Source organism: Blastocystis hominis (genome assembly GCF_000151665.1).
Source record: "Blastocystis hominis, Singapore isolate B (sub-type 7) whole genome shotgun sequence assembly, scaffold_12".
NCBI lineage: Eukaryota > Bigyra > Opalinata > Blastocystidae > Blastocystis > Blastocystis hominis.
The window spans coordinates 196,065-217,386 of NW_013171819.1; the positions used below are offsets into that span (position 1 = coordinate 196,065).

General features: G+C 47.4%; 6 protein-coding genes; 4 read left to right on the forward strand and 2 right to left on the reverse strand.

Annotated features, from left to right (window-relative positions):
* Nucleotides 1-5,338: 5,338 nt before the first annotated feature.
* On the reverse strand, nucleotides 5,339-7,034 carry GSBLH_T00001594001 (uncharacterized protein; the record flags this gene model as incomplete). Its single annotated transcript, XM_013040021.1, has 10 exons — nucleotides 5,339-5,551; nucleotides 5,581-5,726; nucleotides 5,755-5,891; nucleotides 5,922-6,084; nucleotides 6,116-6,332; nucleotides 6,363-6,530; nucleotides 6,562-6,675; nucleotides 6,710-6,789; nucleotides 6,824-6,873; nucleotides 6,949-7,034. The coding sequence occupies 10 exons, from the start codon at nucleotides 7,032-7,034 to the stop codon at nucleotides 5,339-5,341; spliced, it is 1,374 nt and encodes a 457-aa protein (XP_012895475.1).
* A 387-nt stretch (nucleotides 7,035-7,421) lies between these two features.
* Nucleotides 7,422-7,996, forward strand: GSBLH_T00001595001 (uncharacterized protein; the record flags this gene model as incomplete). The annotated part of the gene is made up of 5 exons (XM_013040022.1): nucleotides 7,422-7,502; nucleotides 7,538-7,595; nucleotides 7,629-7,687; nucleotides 7,718-7,763; nucleotides 7,794-7,996. The coding sequence occupies 5 exons, from the start codon at nucleotides 7,422-7,424 to the stop codon at nucleotides 7,994-7,996; spliced, it is 447 nt and encodes a 148-aa protein (XP_012895476.1).
* A 3,281-nt stretch (nucleotides 7,997-11,277) lies between these two features.
* Nucleotides 11,278-12,318, reverse strand: GSBLH_T00006297001 (uncharacterized protein; the record flags this gene model as incomplete). Its single annotated transcript, XM_013040023.1, has 1 exon — nucleotides 11,278-12,318. One exon carries the CDS (start codon nucleotides 12,316-12,318, stop codon nucleotides 11,278-11,280), a length of 1,041 nt encoding a protein of 346 aa, XP_012895477.1.
* Nucleotides 12,319-13,721: 1,403 nt separating this feature from the next.
* On the forward strand, nucleotides 13,722-15,157 carry GSBLH_T00001596001 (uncharacterized protein). XM_013040024.1 has 5 exons: nucleotides 13,722-13,807; nucleotides 13,841-13,886; nucleotides 13,921-14,039; nucleotides 14,072-14,538; nucleotides 14,563-15,157. The coding sequence occupies exons 1-5, from the start codon at nucleotides 13,761-13,763 to the stop codon at nucleotides 15,138-15,140; spliced, it is 1,257 nt and encodes a 418-aa protein (XP_012895478.1). The 5' UTR covers nucleotides 13,722-13,760; the 3' UTR covers nucleotides 15,141-15,157.
* Nucleotides 15,158-16,453: 1,296 nt separating this feature from the next.
* Nucleotides 16,454-17,284, forward strand: GSBLH_T00001597001 (uncharacterized protein; the record flags this gene model as incomplete). XM_013040025.1 has 4 exons in its annotated part: nucleotides 16,454-16,625; nucleotides 16,656-16,840; nucleotides 16,872-16,950; nucleotides 16,983-17,284. The coding sequence occupies exons 2-4, from the start codon at nucleotides 16,658-16,660 to the stop codon at nucleotides 17,282-17,284; spliced, it is 564 nt and encodes a 187-aa protein (XP_012895479.1). The 5' UTR covers nucleotides 16,454-16,625; nucleotides 16,656-16,657.
* Nucleotides 17,285-18,171: 887 nt separating this feature from the next.
* GSBLH_T00001598001 (uncharacterized protein) lies at nucleotides 18,172-18,487 on the forward strand (the record flags this gene model as incomplete). XM_013040026.1 has 2 exons in its annotated part: nucleotides 18,172-18,290; nucleotides 18,322-18,487. 2 exons carry the CDS (start codon nucleotides 18,172-18,174, stop codon nucleotides 18,386-18,388), a joined length of 186 nt encoding a protein of 61 aa, XP_012895480.1. The 3' UTR covers nucleotides 18,389-18,487.
* Nucleotides 18,488-21,322: the final 2,835 nt, after the last annotated feature.

Here is a 21,322-nt window from a genome sequence, read left to right on the forward strand (position 1 = left end):
TGGTTTGCTGCCATCGCCTTCATATTTTTCATCAGTATCACATTCAATTCCATTACACCATTCACATTCTTTTACAAACTCGCCTTTTCGATCATACACTTTTCCACTTCCAAATCGCTTATCATCACACCAATATCCTTCATATTCAATACATCCATTATTATGATAACTCGTTCCATATCCAAATCGTTTCCAATTGATCATTATGCTTTTGTACACCAAGAATCCATCATCATCATACATTTCACCATATCCAAATGGAATTCCAATTTTACCTTCTTTTTCTTTTTCTGTTAATACCAATCCTTCAAATCGACTTCCATGATCCAAGTCAACAACTCCTTTTTCTACTATGGATTGTTCTTCATTATACGAAATATCACCAATTTGATGATTTCCAATCACTTTCAACACTTTCTGCTCATTGAGGACAAATGCATGATTCAGGAATACTCCATTATTGAACTGCAATACTACACATTCTCTGGTACTCAAAATGAGTGAAATCCAACCATTTGGTTTCATTTCTTTACCCAAACATCCCTGCACATTTTGAATCATAGAACTATCAATATGATAGTTAGTAATAGCAGAATTAACAAAATCAACAATGCTTTGCATCGAAAATTAAAAAAAATAAGGAAAAAGAATAATATATAGCAATACTTTGTTTTTTTATTTAATTTGATTCTTTTCTTCTATTATTATCACAACCCAGATTGGTTTAGCTGTAATTGTTTCAATCCTTAATGTAATCGATATGAAGAAAGAAAATAAGGTTGAAATAAAGCAAGAACTGAAGTGATTATGCTTGTTTCAAAGGTAAACTCAGAAATGTGCTACACAGGACGAATCACTAGATTGTGAATGATTGAATTGAAATTATCGAGGGAATGAACGGGATTGAGCTGGTTGATCTCATACCATATTTATTTGCTTTTAAGGATGGATGCTTGTTTCTCTCAAAGTGAATGGAATCATTGTCTTGTTATGATTTGTGTGTATTAAGTGGGAACCTATTCATTTGAATGGAAATGGTATTGTAAACATTGTATTTCTTTAGGAGATCATAAACAGAATGAATCATTCCATGCTTTTCGATGGTATAAAGAACAATTTGTTCTGTATAGAACAGTCACAGTAAGTATAGTATGATTATACGTATTATTGCTCATTTTTTGCATAATGCATGCGTTTCTTAAGTTGTATCGTATTTGTTTTGTTAGGCAGAAAAGTTCTGTTAATCCATTATCAAACGATCTGTGCAGAGTAACAACAACCCTCTCTCTTCTCGTCTACCACATATTCTCTCGCTTGTTCCCTTTCGCTCTCAAGTATTTCAATAAACAAATCAACAAAATTGACATTACTCTCGACTATTCATACCCCGAAAGCGAGTTCAGGGTAATCTGCATCAGTTTCTACATTCCACACCCTTCTCATCCCCTACCTGAATCTCATTTCTCTTCTTCATCCCATTTTTCCGCTGAATCAACTTCAGTTTCCTCGCATACTCCGCATTCACCTTCTCCTGCATCTTTTTCATCTCGCTGGAGCATCGCTCCATCACCTTCGCCGACGAGGCTTCCCCGTCCAAACTTCGCTTCAGCGTTTCCAGCTGGTTTCGCAGACTCTGCAGCTGCGTGGTCCGCTCATTCATCGACTTCTGCACTTCGCCCATCATCACATCGATCCGCTTCATCTCAGCTTCCAGCTGTGCCTGCAGCTTCGCTGCTGTCTGTTCTCGCCGCGCCAGAATCCCCTCCAGCTGCGCCTCCCACGCCTTCACGATCTTCTGCGCGCCTTCTCGCACGCTGTTGGCGCGCTGCCGTCGATTCTGCTGCACGAGCCGCTTCTTCTCCTTCTTCTGCTGCAGCAGGAGGGCTGAGGATGACTCTGAAGAGCGAGGCTTACTCGTGAGGGCTTGCTGCACTGCGAGAAGCCCGGGGTCGTCCGAGTCCGAGTCGCTGATCGCTGAAGCGGGCGACGACGCGGCGGAATCCGAAGCTCGGCGAGGCAGGCGAGGCGTGGACAGCAGCGACTTGACCTGGCCGAGCAGCTGAGAGGCCGCGCAGTCGACGTCGGTGGAGGCCTCGTCGTCGGTGGAAGCCTCGTCGTCGGTGGAGGACGGCGCGTCGTCGAGGATGGGCTGGAGAGGCTTCTGGAGAGCGGAGGAGGCGGAGGCGGAAAGGCGCGTCTTCTTGCGACCGGCGGTCTGCGGGACGGCGGGACGCTTGGAGGAGGAGCGGTGGGAGAGCGAGGGCTGCGGAGTGGGAGGAGAGAGCGGCTCGGTTGGAGGGGGAGCGGAGAGGGAGGAGGACTGGGCGAGGGGCGGAGATGCGTTGGACGATGGGGAGGAAGCGGGGCGATTGGATGACGGAGGAGCGGCTTGTGTCGCAGAAGAGTCCTTCTCTGATTTAGCAGCAGGGAGGCGCTCTGGTTCATTCTCGTCCTTTCTCTTTGAATTCGCAGTTGGCCTCTCCGCTGGCTTCTCAGCGAGTTTTTCCGTTGGTTTCTCCGTTGACTTCTCCGTTTGTTTCTCCGTTTGTTTCTCCGTTTGTTTCTCCGTTTGCTTCTCTGTCGGTTTGCCAGCTTTGCTTCTCTCGGATTTGTCCTCCTGGTTTTCCTCGGCTTTGGGAGCTGCCTTGGATGCCTTGGCGGCTTCCTTTCGGTTTGTCGGTTCTGCGGTCGGTTTGGTCGCTTCGGTTCTCCATCGCCGTCTCCCTTCGCTACTCTTCTTTTCGGTGTTCTCCTTCCCTTTGGACGGCGCTTTTGGCTTCGCTGCCGCTTTTGACGTCGCTTTTCCCTTTGTATTGGCTTTGGCATTGGCTTTGGGCTTCGGTTTGGGCTTGTCTTTCTCTTCCGAATCGCTGTCTTCGCTCGATGAATCGACGGCCGAAGCGCCAACCGGCTTCGAAAACTGCGAGAGGAAAGCGAGGCCTCCACGTCGGCTCAGGCCTGCAAGCTGCGATCGAATTCTCTGCGATTCACCACCCTCTTTTTCCACTTTCGATGCTGCTTTGGATGGTCCCTTCGACTCCGCTTTCGTGATTGTTTTGGCAGTTGTTTTGGCAGTTGTTTTGGCAGTCTCTTTGTTCCTTTGTGGCGTTTCGATTTTCGTTTTTGTTTCCTTTGTTGTTTCTCCCTTCGTTTCATTCGCAGACTGCTTTGCTTCCTTCTCTTCCGTCAATTTGGATTCAATCCTTTCCTCCTCCATCTTCTCTTCTTCTTCTTCCATCTTCTCTTCTTCTTCTTCTTCTTTCTTCTCGCTGTCCTCATGGATCGGTTCCTTCGCTTTGCTGGGCGTCGTGTGGAGCGAAGCCAGCGTATCGAACGCCACCGATTGCGGCGTGGATTCCCCGCTATCCTTCACTCTCCTCTTCATTCCTACCTCGGAAACAGTCGATCCGACTCTTGCGTCGCGGGCACTTCCATGATCGCTGGCAGCGGAATCGCGATGGACGTTCGGGACAGCGTAGCTGGCTTCGATTCCTTTTCTTTTTCCTTTTCTTCTTCGTTCTCCGATTGCTGCGCGTTCGCGATCTTTTCTTCAATCTTCAGTTCTTCCTTCTCTTCGCTTCCTTCCTTTCTCTCTTTCTCCTTCTCTTTCTCCACCTCCATCTTCTCCGCTGTTTCCACGTTTCCACGTTTCGCAATCCGCTGATCCCCCATGGCCACCACGGACGATTTGCACCCCGCCGTCTGGCTGAGCGACGGCTCTCCGCGTCCCCTCGGCGCGGTCACCATCGTGGTCACGCCGTTCGCGCTAGCGGTCACTTGCTGCAGCTTGCAGGGCAGCTGAGCGGCTCGCTGGTGCAGCCAGTCGCGGAGAGAAGAGAAGGAGTCGGCGTTCGAGAGCGCGGCACGCAGGCAGAGAACGTCGCTGTCGGCGGTCAGATAGGGGAGAAGAACGTCGCTGTCGGTGCTGGGCGTCGGAGTGAATCGAATTCGGATCGAAAAGGCGCGGTCGATGAGGTCGATGGATCGAATCGACGCCCAGCTGGAATGAAACGGAGGGCAGCAGGCCTACCGAATACTCAGCAGCTGTAGCTCAGGGGCTTCTTCCTCGGAGAGCTTCACTTCGATGTAGAAAGAGACGGTTTCCTTCCCGAGATCCAGCCTATGAGTCAAAAAAGGATCGTGAGAGCGACCAAGAGACGGAGCCGAGCGAGTTCTCGGCTTTGGAGGTGACGACGAAGAGCTGCGAGAGAGGCAGGCTTTTGACTTGAGTGTTGTTTTGCTGGTTGTAGTGATTCAGAGCGTCTCTGGCATCGAGAATGAATTGGGACTGGTTCACAGCGTTGATCTGATTGATAGGAGAGTGGTGGGAGTACATCGAGAGGAAAGTGCTGCGTTATCGAAGAGAGGATGGCCATGTTCTCGGCGGAGCGAGCCATTTGGAAGAGACGGAAGAGAATCTCGAAGGAGGTGCACTGCGTGGGAAAGTCTGAAGGATTATGGAGACCTGGGATTTTGGTTACCTCCACATTGTAAGGATTGCGAGGAAAGAGTCACGAGATCGTCGTTTTGGATGCTGAACACTTTGAGAATGGTTTTGGGATTGCCAGAGAAGAGAGCGATGATGGTAAAGCAGAGCTGACGTTTGATTTCTACTATTGCCTTGACTCAAAAGGAATCGAGAAAGGTACATTTGGGTAGTGAGTGAGATCGTGCAGTAATAGGGGCAGGAAGGTCTCTTGCAAACTATTCAGAATGCTAGACCATTGCTCGGGAGAGGACTGATCGCTGGGAACATCACACTACAACACTCAACACCATATCATTCTAGATACGATCAAGGCGAGAAGAGCTAAGAACTCCGGGAATCGATTTTCGACATCGGCCTGGAGAGGTATGAGCACACTGGAGAGGCATTGGTAGACATCTCTCACAGCGTTAATAATTCCATTCTTTACAAGCACATCGACGTTGTCTTCAACATCCCACAATTGAGAGAGAGTCTGCATCAAAAGATACGGCATGTCGTGGAGAGCCCACTCTTCCTTTCGTACATCGTCCTTCATGATGGTCACAAAATGATTGAATTGAGAAATGAGCGTGTTGCCTGATGCAACAGAAATGGCAGGAATGGAGTCTCCCCATTCGTCAAGCAAAGTTTGTAAACGATGGCAGATTCTCTCTGCCTTCGAAGCACTGCCGTTTTCAACAGAATTTGACATTACGCTGCAGTGTTAAATTTGAACTGATTTTAGATTACGCGGCAGCATGGAAATACGAAGAAGTGTGAGGGAAAAATGATGATAGGCGCACCACTTTTTCCACCAATCAAATTCCTCCATGCTTTATTCAAACAAACAAACCGTAGAATCACATTAAATCAGCTCGCCAACCTCACCATAATCCTATTCCTCACCTCCTGCATCATTCCTCCTACTCCACGCGAGAATAGCGACAATGGATAATAGTCAACCTGTACCTGCTTTCCATTGAACGTCAGCAGTCTCAACTGCTTCGCAGCCTGTGCAGCTTCAATAACCGACGAGTACTGCACGAACGCGAACCCAAGTCCCGGAATCTCCTTCTCTCCGCTCTACCGTCCAATCTCCTCTCCATTTCTACATGAATCCTCGGCACGTGCATATTCAGCACCGTTCCCAGCTTCTCGCAGCCTTCTCTCAAATCCTCCAGTAATGCCTCGTAATCCTCGTCTTCCTCCAAATCTTCCAGCGAAATAATATTACTCATCCGCAGCACAGGCGAAGGATCTACGTCTCACCGCCCTCTCACCCCTACTGGAAATCGTATTGACGCGCTGCGGGAATCCGGGCCATTTGGGATCAGGTTTTTCCACTTTTATAACAATATCGTTAAAGATCGGCAAGTCCTGCAGCCCCTCCATCGCAATCTCGTAGTTCAGCGTGTCTCGATACCTTCTCTCGACCCTCCCCGGCACTCCCTACTCCGCCACGGCATCGCCCAGAAACCGGCAATTCTTATCTTTCAGCATGTAGATCTTCTTCAGCCCGCCGAACGGCTCGCAGAACGTGTGAATCTCCGCCTCCTCCAATTCCCGCGGGATGTTATGCATCAGCACGCACTTCTCGATATCGTACCCGGTCTTCTCTACGCCTCGCTCCTCTCTCCTCCTCGCTACCTCCATCCTTCAGCGAGGAAATCGTCGGTTTGTCCGCGTCGTTCTCGGGGTCCGGTTCCTTGTACGTCTCCAGCAGCTTCCGGCCCACCCGTACGATCTCTTCGTACTCCTTCTCCGCGTAGCTGCCCGTGCAGATCTGCAGCAACAAGTTCGGGTCCAGCTTCGGAGGAGGCGTGTCCGGACCCGTGTAATTGTCGGGGCGATTCACATGCATTACCTATGCTATCGGGGAAACGGGGAATTGTACGTGGTTAAACACGGTGAGACCGTCTAGGGCCAAGCCGTTCGTTGCTTCTAAGGGAGAGCGCATTTCGGCGATGGCTGTCTGGCCGTTGGCTTCCATGCCCACGCCAGAACACGGGTTGCCCGGGCCTGTTGTGAGTTTTAAGCTTTTCATTAGAATGTTGATCGAGTTCTGAGGGATTAGGAAGAGGAATGAAGGGGACGCAAATTTCATCGGGAGTGATCGTGGCGGGAACACCCGTAATGGCCAGTGATGTGACACCCGTAGACATTGCGCTCATAGAGTCTGCGATTGTCATCATGGCAGCTCCTAAACCCTATGTGATTACAATGCATAGAAAAGGAACATACGGTAGCTCCGGTCTTATCTCCAGGATTGATTCCAGTCACAGTGGGATCTTTCATCGTCTGGCGAATAAGCTCATTCAGCGCTAAACATTTCATTGACATGCCCTTGACAATTACTTTCCTTTAAAGTATTTCCAGGAGCGCGTGGTTCTGAGGAAGAACGCGAACTACACCCACATTAGCATTGCTTATTACATCATTGCACAGGCAAAACAAAGTCCACAAATAAAACACACTCCTACCTTGAGCGGGAACGACGACGTCTTGATCGCTCGTGGCTGCGTGAACGATCCCTTCTTCGACTTCGAGTACTGGAGTGGTGACCCATAAAGCGGAAATAGTTTTTCTCTGAAAAACAATGCGAGAATCACGGGACTGAGCGCAAAATCGCGACCTCCTCCTTTTTGCCAACTCAAACAGAAACAATTCGATCCATAGTTAAGGAAGATGCTGGGTAAGGTAAGGAGAGAAGCTCAGAAAAGGGTAATTCTCTAGTTGTTTCAGAGTACCTTGCTCCGACCAAACATGTTGAGCAACGTGATACGGTCTACGTCTCCGTTCCTCAATACGCAGTTTCGTTTATTCAGTAAAACATATGGTAGCATCGTTTGTGTTTTTGACGATAGTAGATCCTAACGCAGTAAAGGATGCTCCTCGGCCTGTTCGAAGTGATTTCAAATATTCTGAACCATATCTCTACCATATTCCTGAAGAAATGCTGGATGAGTATCCTGAGTCATACAAACTCGCCTTTGGAATCAGCACGCTCTCTCAGGCTGATCTCAACCGCGTACATGTTATCGAAATCACTCATTCCAGGTGAAAAAGCAGGAAATCATCGCCAAGTTCCAGAGAAAGGCGTATGACACTGGTTCCTCGGAGGTTCAGAGTATTCCGTCGGTGTGAGCTGGTTATTTTGTAGTTGCTCTTCTCACCGAGCGCATTCGTCGTTTGACGGAGCATTTGTGGTACCATCACAAGGTCGGATTGCCGTGTATTGATAACTCGTAGGATTTCAGTGCGAAGCGACGCATGTACTCGTTGGTGGGCAAGAGAAGTGCGTCCTGAGGCTGTGTGTGACGTGTAGAGAAGATGATGAAGTATCTGCGCGAGAACAACTTCGAGCGCTACGTCTACACGATCCGCGAGCTGAAGATGAACGATATCGGCCCCAAGCTGCCGCTGCCGAACTACAAGCAATCGAAGGGCATGTCCGAATTGAAGCTGCGCTTCCGTAACGAGAATCTCTATCCTCCGAATCCTTTCTATCAGGACGGAAGACCCGAGTAAGTCTGGAGGCACAGGGTGCGGAGCATTGCTGGTTGTTGGATCGTTGCTCGATGGATTGGCCGACGGAATGAATGATTGAATGATTGATTGAATGAATGATTGGTGGGTTGTTTGTTGGAGGAAACAAGGGAAGGAAAAAAGGGCTTAATCACTGGAGCTGCTGCTGGAGCTGCTGCTGGAGCTGCTGGAGCTGCTGGAAGAGGAAACGTGCTTCTTGGGCGACTTCTTGGGCGATTTCTTCGCGGGCTTCTCGTCCTCCGACTCCGAGGAAGAGGAGGAAGAAGAGGAGGAGGAGGAAGTGGAGCTCACGGTCTTCTTAGGCGATTTCTTGGCGGGTTTTTCGTCCTCCGATTCAGAAGAAGAGGAGGAGGAGGAAGAGGAAGTGGAGCTCACTTCCTTCTTGGGCGATTTCTTAGCAGGCTTCTCATCCTCCGATTCAGAAGAAGAAGAGGAGGAGGAGGAAGTAGAGCTCACGGTCTTCTTCGGAGACTTCTTGGCGGGCTTTTCGTCCTCCGACTCAGAAGAAGAAGAGCTCGAAGTGGAGCTCACTTCCTTCTTAGGCGACTTCTTCGCAGGCTTCTCGTCCTCCGAAGACGATTCCGATTCCGATTCAGAGGAAGAAGAAGAACTCGAAGTGGAGCTCACTTCCTTCTTCGCAGCCTTCTTCTTGGGCTTCTCTTCCTCGGAAGACGATTCCGATTCCGAGCTGGACTCGCTCTCGCTCTCGCTCGACGAGCTTTCCTTCTTCGCAGCCTTCTTGCTCTTCTTCTTGGGCTTCTCCTCCGACTCCGAGCTGGACTCGCTCTCGCTCGACGAGCTGCTCGACGCCTTCTTGCTCTTCTTGCTCTTCTTCTTGGGCTTCTCGCTGTCCGAAGACGACGATTCCGACTCCGACTCCGACTCCGAAGAAGAAGACCCGCTGGACTTCTTCTCCGCATCGCTCATGATTTCGCGTCCGAAGATCACATCGAAGGGTCGCACGACGTTGCCCAGCATCTCGATGACCGCGTCGTACTCCATCGTGGTCACATCCACGCCGTTGATCGCAATGATGTAGTCGTGCGGCTTGATCAGTCCGCTCTTCTCGGCCTGCAGGCGGCTGTTGCGCGGTCCGTGGTTGAACCGCTTCACCTTGCACACGGCGGGCTCCGTCGGGTAGGACTGGTAGAGATCCAGACCGATCGGTCCGTCCATGAACTCCACCTCGATCTCCGTGAGCTCCTTGCTCAGATCGCGATTCACCACGTGGCCGTCCTTGTCCACGCGCTCCTTCGCCTTCGTGATCGCCGACGTGTCCACCATCTGCGTCAGCGTCGGCCAGTACTGCACCGCCAGGTTGTTCACCGGCTCCAGCAGCTGGTTGCTCTTCTCCTACCCGTCACTTCCCTTCCTCACCGCGTACGATAATCATCTTGGACACCTGGGACTCGATGCGGCTGCAGATCATGCCGTTGAACATCTTCAGCACCGTGTTCACCACGCCCGCCATGCTGTTGTGCTTCACCACCAGCTCCAGATCGGGCAGCTTCAGATACGGGTGCTGGATCTCCAGCTGCGGCTTGTCGTCCACCACGCGGAGCTTGAACGCCACGCCGAACATGGCCTAACCATCGTGAACAATGGAGCCGAGCCTACCTCGCGCGTGCTGCAGTCCAGCGTGAAGTCGCCCTTGTACTTGGGGAAGTTCCGCTTGTCGATCTTGCACTTGATCTTCTTGATCTTCAGCTTGAGGTTGCGCACGCCCACGCGCAGCTTGGCGCCGTCGAGCTTGCCGCGGTTCAGGATGAATCGCACCATCACTACGCGTGAAGCACCCGGTCAACGCCCACCGTCCGAAGACTTCAGCTTGAATCCCGAGAGATCGATGTTGCTGATCTTGTACTTGGTCTCGCCGTACTTGCCCTTCAGCACGGGCACTTCGATCGAGGGAATGTACTGCACGTCACCGCTGCGCTCCGCCGCCGCCTACCTTCAGCAGGAAGTCCAGCACCGCGGTCTTCACCTTCTCGATCATCTCATCGCGCTGCTTGTCGTCCGCCATGATCGCCTGACCCTTCTTCAGCGCGCCCTCGATGCCTCCCTCCTCCTTGATCTTCTTCATGTACTCCAGACCCTTGCCCAGCATCTTCTTGCCCGTGTCGTCCTCCTGCACCTTCTCCAGCACCTTCATGCCCATCTCCGCGATCTTCGCGCGGTTCTCCACCACCGTGTCGATCAGAGCCGACGATCGCTCCACCATGGCGTTCTACGCATCACCACTCCACGCCCACTCCTCTACCTCTTCGTGCTTGTGGTGATGATGCTTGCCCTTCTTGCCCTTCTTCTCCTTCTCCTTCTTCTCCTTCGACGCCTTCTGCGCCTGCTCGATTCCCTTCTCCACGAACTCCTTGCCCTTCTCCGTCAGCTCCTCGCCCTTCTCGTTCCACGTCGATTTCATCTTCGACACGGCGCTGCTCACCATCTCCGAGGACGTGAACTCCGAAAGCAGGCTCTTCGAGATGTCCAGCATTTCCTTCGCCTCCTCGCTCTTCATCAGATCACCCATCACCTTCTTTCCCTCTTCCATAAGCTACGAATCACAGACAAATCCTGCATTGCACACCTTTTGGGTCTGCTTATCGTTCTTGACAGTCTCGAACGCATCCTTGCCCTTCTTCGACAGCTCGCTCTCCTTCAGCTCCTCCAAACGAGCCTTCATCTGCTCTTGCATCTCAGGATTATCCGTAATCTGCTTCACCGTTTTGCCTAGACGTAATCCTGAGCATCTCTACAGCGTACGCAGCTCGGCGTTCTCTTTCAGAAGCTCAGCTCCCTTCTGGAGGAGAGTATTTGCAAACTCCTTGCTTTCTTCAACCAAACCATATTTCTCAAGAACTCCAGCTCCCTGGGCGATCCACGCCTCTCTTTTGTCTTCAGGAAGTTTACTAAGGATTTGTGCGCGAAGATCCTCCGTTTTCTTCTTAAGCCACTCAGTCGTGTGCTCTCCATCAGAGCTAGTCGTATCTAAAAAAGATTACCCAAATCAAACAACAATCTACCACTTCCAGTAGCATCGCGATCTTTAGCTTCTTTCAGCTCGGCAGCCGCGTTCTCAAACTCTCTCTTTAAGCTTTCGATTTCCGTATTTTCAGCCATTATAGATAACCCAGCAAAACGGGAGAAATGTAATGATTATCGAAAAACACTGGAACATAATCCTAATTATGTCCCCTTATTGATCACAATTTGGGTCCCATAATAATACGAGCTGTACGATTTCAGGGGGAGAGTAGAGGAAAAACTCAAAAAAGGTGCACTGCAAAATTGTTTTTCGAACAAGAAAAGAAACTTAGGAACCAACAAGCAATAATTATTAGAATGACGACTACTACCACAATGAGCATTAAAACCGGAACGTTCCCATCTTGAATCTCCTCTTCCTCATGTCCTTTTTCCGCTTTAGACTTTTCCTCTTTTAGCAGGATTATTCTCTGAAAAGCAGTGCAAAGGTCACAGTTCTTCCCAGGAATCGTCCGGTTACACAACGGACAAACGTGATTGACCCATTTTCCTTCTATGCAGTCATTTATGATCTCGAAACATTCGACTAATGCGACTTCTGCTCTGTTTGCGCCGGTTTCTTCATTGAGTGTATCATGCAGAGTATTAATCTCTCCCAGAAGCATTTCGTTGGTCTTCCGCAGCTGTACGAGTTCGTACGCTTCAGAAGAGCCGCTCATCTTTCGACCTCCATCGTCGCTCTCCAGTTTGGTTACTTTTGCTTTCAGCGCGTCTCTTTCCTTCGAAAGTGTCATGACACTTCGCTCTAAGGACTGGACTTTCTTAGATGTATCTGTTGTATCGTTAATTCTGTGATTGAGTAGGACTACTTCTTGCTGATGTTGTGTTAGCAGCCTCTGAATAGTCGATTTCAATGTTTTATTTTCCTTTTTAATCTCCTCCTCCTGCTCTTCAAGGATTCGTAAACCCTTGATTTGCTGATACAAGTCTTTGAGTACCAAACTGTTTTCATTGATTTGTTCTTCGTATTGTCTCTTTTGTTCTTCCGCGTCTCTCTTGGCAACTTGAAATAGATGGCGCAAATTTTCCACCTCCATTTCGGCTTGCATCTCTACATATTCTTCATCAACATCACTGTCATATTCGTCACTAAGATATAAGTCATCCGAATCACTCGCTGCATCGTTACAGCACTCCTTTTCCAAAAGCTTGATTTCCTTTTGCTGTAATCTCCTTGCCAACTCTAGCTTCTCCTGTTCGAGCATTATCACCTTGTTTTTCAGGTTTTGGATTTCGTCATCAACAAGTGAGGGAGAACTCATAGCAGAAGACCTATATACGTAACAGAAAGGAATCAGAAGATACAAGGACACAAAATAGAATGTATGTGAAAAAAACAATGAACTAAAATTACCACAAACAAAAACCGTCATCAAACTTCAGCTTCCTGAATAAAATAATTATCATTACTATTTCGTAACATCGATTCACCTAGTTCGCTATTGAAATGGCTTCCCTCCCGATCATCGGCCTCCGCTTTGAATAACAACAGCGATCGGAAACAAGTCAAGTAATACAAGCTATAAGCCACAGTCGCGAACAGATTCAGCACATTCAACGAAGACACGAGGATAAGAATATCGAACGAGAAAATGAGCGCCTGTGTGAAGAAAACCGAATTCCAGTTCAATCCAGGATATATCCAAAATGGAGTCACACGAATGAGGGTCTGGATAGAGACAATAAGAGCCTTCCCAGGTCGTGTTCTTTCCTAGAAGATCGTTGGGCGAAACAAGTCCACAGCAGTGATATGTGTTCTAGGGAATAGAGGGAACGAAGAAGAGGACGCATACAGATGAACTGATCCAGTCTTCTTGCTTAATGATACGCATGAGGTTGTTCTCCACCTCGTAGACTGTGTTGTTCCAGGTGGGGTTTTCCTATGTGTTTGGAGAGCGGTAAAATTACTTGGATAATAATTAGGCCTTGGAATACAGAACATAAAACTGCCAACTCAACAACAAGTGCAATGATGGTTGCCAAAAGAAAGAAACAATACTAAGAATTCATGAGACAGAGAGTATGCACAATAAATATGATGGTAATATGGACGTGCGCTTTGTAGATAATACAGTATAAGCAACAAATGCAAATCAGAATAGCACAGATAAGGGGACTATCCACTCAATTCAATAGTGCATCGTATACATTCTCTGAGACAAAAACATGGAGGAAAACAACTCTTTACAAATTCGCTAAATTTGATGCGATATTTATTATACTATACTCCGCTCTGGAAGAATGGCAAAATCCAAATGATCAAACACGACAGAAGAATGGAAATTGCATTTAATCCTCCGAGAATATGGATTTTTGTTTTCCCTAAAGGTGACAAGCTCATCGGGCCAGTTACAATTCTTTGCGTAGTCCATTAATAATAATGTTAGAAAGATTGTGGTAATGGATTCAAGCAATGAAATATTCATAGATTTGTAGTTTTCTATTCATTGCTCTATTGATGTATTTGTTTTCTTCAGTAACCAATTCTATGTGTGTCCCCTTATTTTGTGTGTATATTATCCGTATTAGAGCATCTCTCAATGTGAAATTGGTAGAACCGCGGTTTTTACCTGTATATGAATGGTTCCCACATATTTTAGTACCAAATCGAGGAGAGGAAAATCATGACTGTGGGATTGTTATTCTAGTCGTCAGTAATGCGTAGGACTTCAACAGTATGACACCTGAAGACAAAAACGTGGAGATGTGGAGAATCAAGAAGCTGATTAAGACGTTGGAAAACGCAAAGGGGTACACTTAGCTTCTCTCCGATTAATAACTTAGAAACGGAACTTCTATGATTTCGCTGATTATTCGTCCTGGAGATCAGGTTCGCGGCGATTTGGATTTCTTGACGTGCGTAGATTGCCAACTCTGTGAACATGCTTAACACTGAATATGGAACAGCTTCGAATATTAAATCTCGTGTAAATCGTCTCTCTGTCCTGAGTGCCATTACCTCGACCCAGCAAAAGCTGAAGCTGTTCGTTTTTGATGTGTGTTGTAATGTCCTAGTTTCACTCGTGTGCCTCCCAACGGTTTGGTCGTGTACTGTGGTACCTGCATCAACGACGATGGCAAAGAAAAGAAGATGTCGTACGCGTTCGAGCCCTTCCGTCCCATCAACACCTCCCTCTACCTGTGCGACAACAAATTCCACACCGAGGCGCTGGCTGAGCTGCTCCAGGACGACTCGACGTTCGGCTTCGTGGTGATGGACGGTTCGGGCTGCCTGTTCGGCACGGTGTCCGGCGGTTCGCGCAACGTCCTGCACCGCTTCACGGTGGATCTGCCGAAGAAGCACGGCCGTGGAGGCCAGTCGGCGCTGCGATTCGCGCGTCTGCGTCTGGAGAAGCGGCACAACTACGTGCGGAAGGTGTGCGAGCTGTGCGTGCAGTTCTTCGTGGAGAACGAGAAGGTGAACATGGCGGGCATCGTGCTGGCCGGTTCCGCCGAGCTGAAAGACGAGCTGTACACGTCGGGTAGGAGAGAGAGAGAGGGCTGAGCGGCAGACATGCTGGATCCGCGCATCAAGAACGCGGTGGTGAAGGTGGTGGACGTGTCGTACGGCGGGGATAACGGGTTCAACCAGGCGATCGAGCTGTCTGCGGACACGCTGGCGAACGTGAAGTTCGTGCAAGAGAAGAAGCTGATCTCGCAGTACTTCGACGAGCTGGCGAAGGACAGCGGGAAGTACTGCTACGGCGTGAAGGACACGCTGAAGTGCCTGGAGATGGGCGCGGTGGAGACGCTGATCGTCTGGGAGAACCTCGCGGTGAACCGCGTGGTGGTGAAGAACTCGGCCGGCCAGCTGAACACGCTGTACCTCACCGAGGAGCAGTGCACGGACGGCGCGTTCTTCAAGGACCCCATGACGGGTCTGGACATGGAGACGGTGGAGAAGGATCTGTTCCTGGAGTGGCTCGCGGAGAACTACAAGAGCTTTGGAACCACGCTGGAGATTATCACGAACAAGTCGCAGGAGGGAGCGCAGTTCGTGCGCGGGTTCGGAGGCATTGGAGGTATTCTGCGTTGGAAGCTGGAGCTGGAGACGATGGGAGATGATGATGATGATTTCATGTAACTTCGGGTGTTTTTTGCGGTGTGTTTGTTAATACAAAGTACCGAATTGGAATTGGAATTGGAATGGAAATGGGGAGGATTCGATTCGATTCGATTCGATTCGATTCGATTCGATTCGATTGGGTTGGATCAGGTTGGATCAGGTTGGATCAGGTTGCATCAGGTTAAACTAGAACGACAACAGGAATAGTAAAAAAGAGAAATGGTTTGTTAGAACAAAATGCCAAAATGGTTTGAAAACAGGAAAGGGAAAATGGAATAGATTATGCAGGATTAATAGTTGCGACCTATGAGCCAGACAGGAGTTCGATAGTAGTCTTCGTTGGGAGGGGACTTGCGTGGAGGCAGGTTTTTCACAGACACTTCGTTGGAAGCCATCTCGCGGCTTCGAGAACGACTAAGATACTCAGAACTGGGGTAATAGGAGTCGAGAGAGAGCGAAGAAATGGAGCCACTCATCGATGTATTCTTCGATCTAAAATAGATGGGAACCCATTCTGTCGCTACGAGCAAGGCAGTCTCTCTTGCCGGAAGTAGGGAGGGAGCAGTTCAAAATTGACGCCATCAATGAACAAACGGAATACACGATGGGAAAACACAGACATCATTCCCTTGCGCCTAGGTGTGACCCATCACCTAATGTAATCTACTGGAGCACCTGAATATGAATGACATGCTGTAAATAGGAGGTGTAGTAATCGAGCGTGATAGAGTACAGGTTATTTCCTACATGAAATGGTGGGAGTTAGGCTGGTTCGTACGATAGATCACTTCGCGTGTTGATTTTGTAGTCACTTGAGAGTATACATGGACTCCATCTCGCACTAGGAGTCTCAAATTCTTTATAACTCTCACAAATCTCCTTTTTCCCTGACACAGATGAGTCGTATACGGTGAAAGAAACTTTCTCCTTTGGATATCCCATAAAGGCTACTACCCATTGACATCTAGCTAATAATCTTAAAATAAAAATACGAGGCTTTGGTCTCTGCGATGCATTTTCCAACGTATTCGACTTCATTGAATACCTGACGAACTACATGGTGACAACACATCCACTGGATCACTTTCATTTAAAGCAGACTGCCTATTCATGATATGAAAAAAGAAAAAATGATCCCGCAAACAGTATATCACAGCCACGAAGCAGTTCTTTTTCTTCTTTTTTCGATCCATCTTAGCCTATTTCTATGTGTATGGAGTGATCAAAAATGGCAGATATTACCCTTTACATCAACTTGAATAGGCTTCATGCTTCATAACTCATCATAAACTAGTTGGTTCCACAATTCTCACTTTTTTGTTTAGGTAAGTATGACTTTCTTTGCTTTGTTGCTGGGACGTTAATCTGCAAGTGTGAAAGTCACTTGTATGATATCTACACCAGCATAGAAGATTGCTGAACCTCAAAGCTGCCGAGAGCTTTCTCTGCGGTGGTTGTGTCAGCGGGACATTTTATATCTAACCGTACTATAGGCTTTTCTTTGTTTGTTGTAAATCTTAAGTTCAACTTTAGCCATGTCCGCCAGGCCTAAGGCACTGCTGATTACCGTGGGAACAACAGGCTTTGACAGTCTTATCAAAGTGGCATGTTCTAAAGCCTTTGTGGAGACGGTAGCCTCTCTACAGTTTTCTATAGTGTACATGCAGTATGGATCATCTGCAAAGGAATACGATGATGAGTATTATGGGAAATACAATGTTTTAACCGACTTCCGTTTTCACGTCCTAGATACGGATAGTTGCTTTTGACTACTGCGATTCTTTAGCGGGATACATAAAGAATGTGGACCTAGTGGTAGGTCATGCAGGTATAAGCTGATCTTTCTATTGTTTTGTTAAGGTGCTGGAACGATTCTCGATTCGCTACGGGCAAAGCGGAGTCTAGTCGTTGTTGTAAATGAAAGCCTGATGGGAAACCATCAACAGGAGATTGCGGCTGCCATGGCAGAGAAGAATTACTTGCTCAAAGCAACTCCCGAAACGTTATGTTCCATACTGAAACAACTTCCTGAAACTGTGTTTACCCCGTATTGTGTGGAAGAAAATGCCTTATGTAGTTATCCCGATGCTCAGCCTCAGCTGTTTTCTTCCTTTTTAGACAAAGAAATGAATTTTGATTCTATTGTTTGTTTTAGAGGTTAGGAAAAATAACAGAGCGTCATTTTTCAGTTTAACTCTAACGTGAGAAGTGGCTCTGTTATTTATAAAAAGAAATACCATCGCAATAATCTGATATCGAAAAACTATATAATACAACATGATAATAGGCGACATAATCTCTATCGCGTTCGCGACCATTATTGTTATAGATAATGTTAGCACTTTATCTATAAGAATTGTTGGAATAGTTATTATTCGTAATATCTAGGCAAAAGCAATATCACATTTATATTGGTCTTCAACTCCAGAAATTCGTCATTTTGATCAGGAATATCCAAAGAAAAATTATATTGATGATACAGCTGTCCTTACGGGAGATGTTAAGTTAGCCATAAAATCTTCTGTTTGGCATGGATCTACTATTCATGGTAATCTATATTTGTCTTATGAACCTTTAGCTGATGGATATAAGGTTAAAGTCAAGCCTTATTCCCAAATTTGTAGCAATGTTACAATCCATGCTAGTGGAAATCCCTTTTTACTTCCAACAGTAATTGGGAGAAGAAGTGTTATTAAGGAAGGCTGTCTCCTTGAGGACTGTGTTATCGATCCACTCTGTTATATTGGTACAGGCTCAATAATTGGCAAAGGCTGTCACATTTGCAGCGGTTCAATGATCACCCCGGGATCTATACTCTTGCCTAATGTATTGGTACCAAAGGGAGAAATATGGGGTGGTATTCCAGCATGCAAAATTAGGGATGTAACCGAAGAAGACCGCATAAGAGTAACAAGAGAATGGCGGGAGCTAGCCGAACAATCTAAATCTTTTATCAAAGATAATCGAGCCTTAGCTAAAAGAATTAAATCTTCAAATTCTTCAGATTCTTCAGATGTTTTAGATACTTTGGAATTAATTTATTGCTATAATGCTGATAAGTGGTTCCCTCCTGCACCAGCAGACAGTGCCAGTAACTTTGACGGTGACGGTGGCGGCGGTGACTGTGGCGGTGACTAGGTTCAAAATGGAAGTGTATTTTTGTTTACTGTGATGTACATATTATAATCATAACAAGTAGTATAGGAATGGCGCAAATATCGCGCGAAACCATTTTTCTATCATTTCCTACCTGGCTGCCTTTTTGACCATTGCTGCCCATTGCCTACCTCGAGTACCACGATGCAAAAAGCGCGAAAACCTTTTCGACCATTGTCTGCCAATGTGGTAATTGTCTGCCCTTTATACACTATTTGATAAATAAACAAAGTAAAAACGACTTTTTTTTACATGTTCTTCAATCGGTAATGCGCGAATGCTAGTGTATGCACGTTGTCGTCCAAGATCCATCGCTTGTTGTCCGTGCAAGTCATGAGTGTCTTGGTCTGCTCCTTCGTGCTGATATCGAAGGTCTGGTTGTTGATGCGTTTGAAGCTGCCTTCGATCACTGCAAGTAGTAGGGAAATGGCGCATAAAGCGCGAAAACCTTTTCGGCCATTTTCTGCCAATGTGGTAATTGTCTGCCCTTTATATAATGGTAAAGAGAGAAACACCATGCACTACTCCATGCTTATTCAAGGCTCACCTACCAACGGCTCATTCACCTGGATCAACCCCTACAAGTACAAGAATCCTTATATCACTTCCATGACTGTCCTGTTTCGACCCAAGGATGCCCAGGCTATGTTCAACAACGTTGACACGACGAACATTGTCACGAATTCGAATGACGAGAAGGTAACAATCCCTGCTGGTTATTACACGATCAGTGAGATCATTGCCTTGCTCAATATGATGACCGATACTACATTTTCCATATCGACGAATGCCTCGTCGTTCGGTTGTATCTGGATTCAGTCCCCACACACCATTGACTTCACAGATGCACCTGACATTCGTGAGATCCTCGGCTTCGATGGACGAACGGTCATTCTACCTGCTTCGTTCAGTGGATCGAACGTGATTGATATCACGCGAAATCGACAAGTGATTCAGGTCTACTCGACGATCGTGCGATCATCGGACCTGAAGATTGCCAACCAGAACAACAACCTGCTCACCACGATGATCATTGACGATCCAACGGCTGACTACGTGCGAACTGTGGAAGACGTGTGCATACCAATGATCACTCGGTTTGATCAATTGATGTTCGTGTTCCGCGATATGGATGGCAAGATGATGCGACTGAACGGCGAATTCGAACTCCAGTTGACGATTGAGGACGTGTATGATGAAGTGCCTTCATCGATGGGGGAAGCTTCGCTATCCCCCGGGGGTGACATCGTCACCCCCAACGATTGTCTCTGCAAACCAGTTCAGTATGATCGAAGTGTTCGGTAATACCACGAAGAAGGAAGTGAAGCTGGACAATCCTCTGTCGTTCGACCAGTGCTACATCTCGTCTGTGTCGTTGTATACGGACTTCGTGTTGCACAACGTGCCGACTGACCAAGTGGTGCTAATCAATGCTGGCGCTACGATTCAAGAGATCGCGATACCACGCGGTGTATACGACATCGAAACGATCATTGCAAAGCTGAATGCAAGTGATTCCCTGTTCGAATTGGTGTATAGCGGCGAGAATGCGTTCCATATCACGGTAGATCACTTCTACATGATCGATTTCACGAATGCACCAGAGATCAGATCGATCCTTGGTTTCGAATCGGACATCTTGGTGAAAGGAGTGGATAACCCGAAGCGCTACTACTTGTCGTCCTCATGTAATCACGTGGTTGTTACTGATGGCAGGGAATCGCACATGTTGACATTGCCTGTCGGTTACTACACGTTCTCCGAGTTCATCGAGGCTGTCGGTGCTGAAATGGTGAAAGTGCTTCCACTCACATCCATGACGATCGAGGATGATCATGTTCGCTTCAATGTCCAAGCAGACGGATGGTATTTCGATCGATCCAGTGTTGACACGACGATCAATGGTTTTGGTTGGACTCCATGGTTCAAGCTGTCTCCATCTGTGCAGAACCTGTGCATCGAACGACCAGTGGAAGCTTCGTTCAACCCTGAAAGCGATTCACCACCTGATATGACGAATGATCAAGGTATTGGTGGTCATGCGTATATAGGATCAAACACCTTTATTGCGTATGACTGGAAAATGCGTACGACTGATAATCGGTTCCTGCTAAAGCCTCTCGCGACATACACGATGCGTTTAGCTGATGGTTCAGTACTCGATAGTGGTGAATTCTACATAACGGACGATACGTCTACCCCGATCAAGATGAATACTCTTACAACCACATGTTTTAATGAACTCAATGCTCGATATGCGAGTGCTATGGAACTACCTCCATCTCACCAGAATGCGATTGCGTGGACGGTGAATGACAATAGAGAAAGCATGTCATGGACTGCGAAGGACTATGCACCAGAATTGGAATTGCATATCACATCGGAAAATACAGGTGACTTGGTGTCATCGAATGGTTCTTCGATCGGACCTTGGTATTCCAAGGATAGTATATATCACACGAGAGTGTTTATCGATACGACGAATTTTATACTTGGAATACGTGGATATGGCGAAAGACCTCTCACAATCCAACGAGGTCATTATAGCGCTATTGATATCGTGAATATGATCGCTAATGTGATCAATAAGATATATGTAGATGCGTCTCTCGGAGGGTACTTGGTATATGTCATTGCAGATAATGGTGGTCGAGTACGAATGGGATGTCGAAATGGTACAGAACCACGATTCATATTGTTTTGTGATAATCCATGTTTCAAGATTATACCCGGACCATACGCTGAACCAGGTGGTGTGTATCTGTCTTGTTATTTCGAGTTTTATCGCAATTACTACATCAGGATGCCTGAGTTGACATCACCTTACGAGTTTGCGATGGCGAACATCGATGGACTGAATGTGACGAATATGATCAAAGGTAGTACGTATTCCGATCGTGCTGTGTCGATCGAATTCATACAACCGACACGTGTTACGTATGTGAGGAATGATGAAGTTGTTGTTCCATCATTGGCTACCTTCGTTGACTGGGAACAATCTGAGTCGTACACGGCTAACACGACGATTCTCTTCCCGTACGGAA

Excerpts from the sequence above, each read along its gene's own strand:
- GSBLH_T00001596001 (XM_013040024.1), top strand. The coding sequence starts at position 13,761 with ATGTGGAGAATCAAGAAGCTGATTAAGACGTTGGAAAACGCAAAGGG. Across the intron at positions 13,887-13,920 it reads TTATTCGTCCTGGAGATCAG|ATTGCCAACTCTGTGAACAT; the intron begins GTTCGCGGCGAT and ends TGACGTGCGTAG. Across the intron at positions 14,040-14,071 it reads ACCCAGCAAAAGCTGAAGCT|TTTCACTCGTGTGCCTCCCA; the intron begins GTTCGTTTTTGA and ends GTAATGTCCTAG.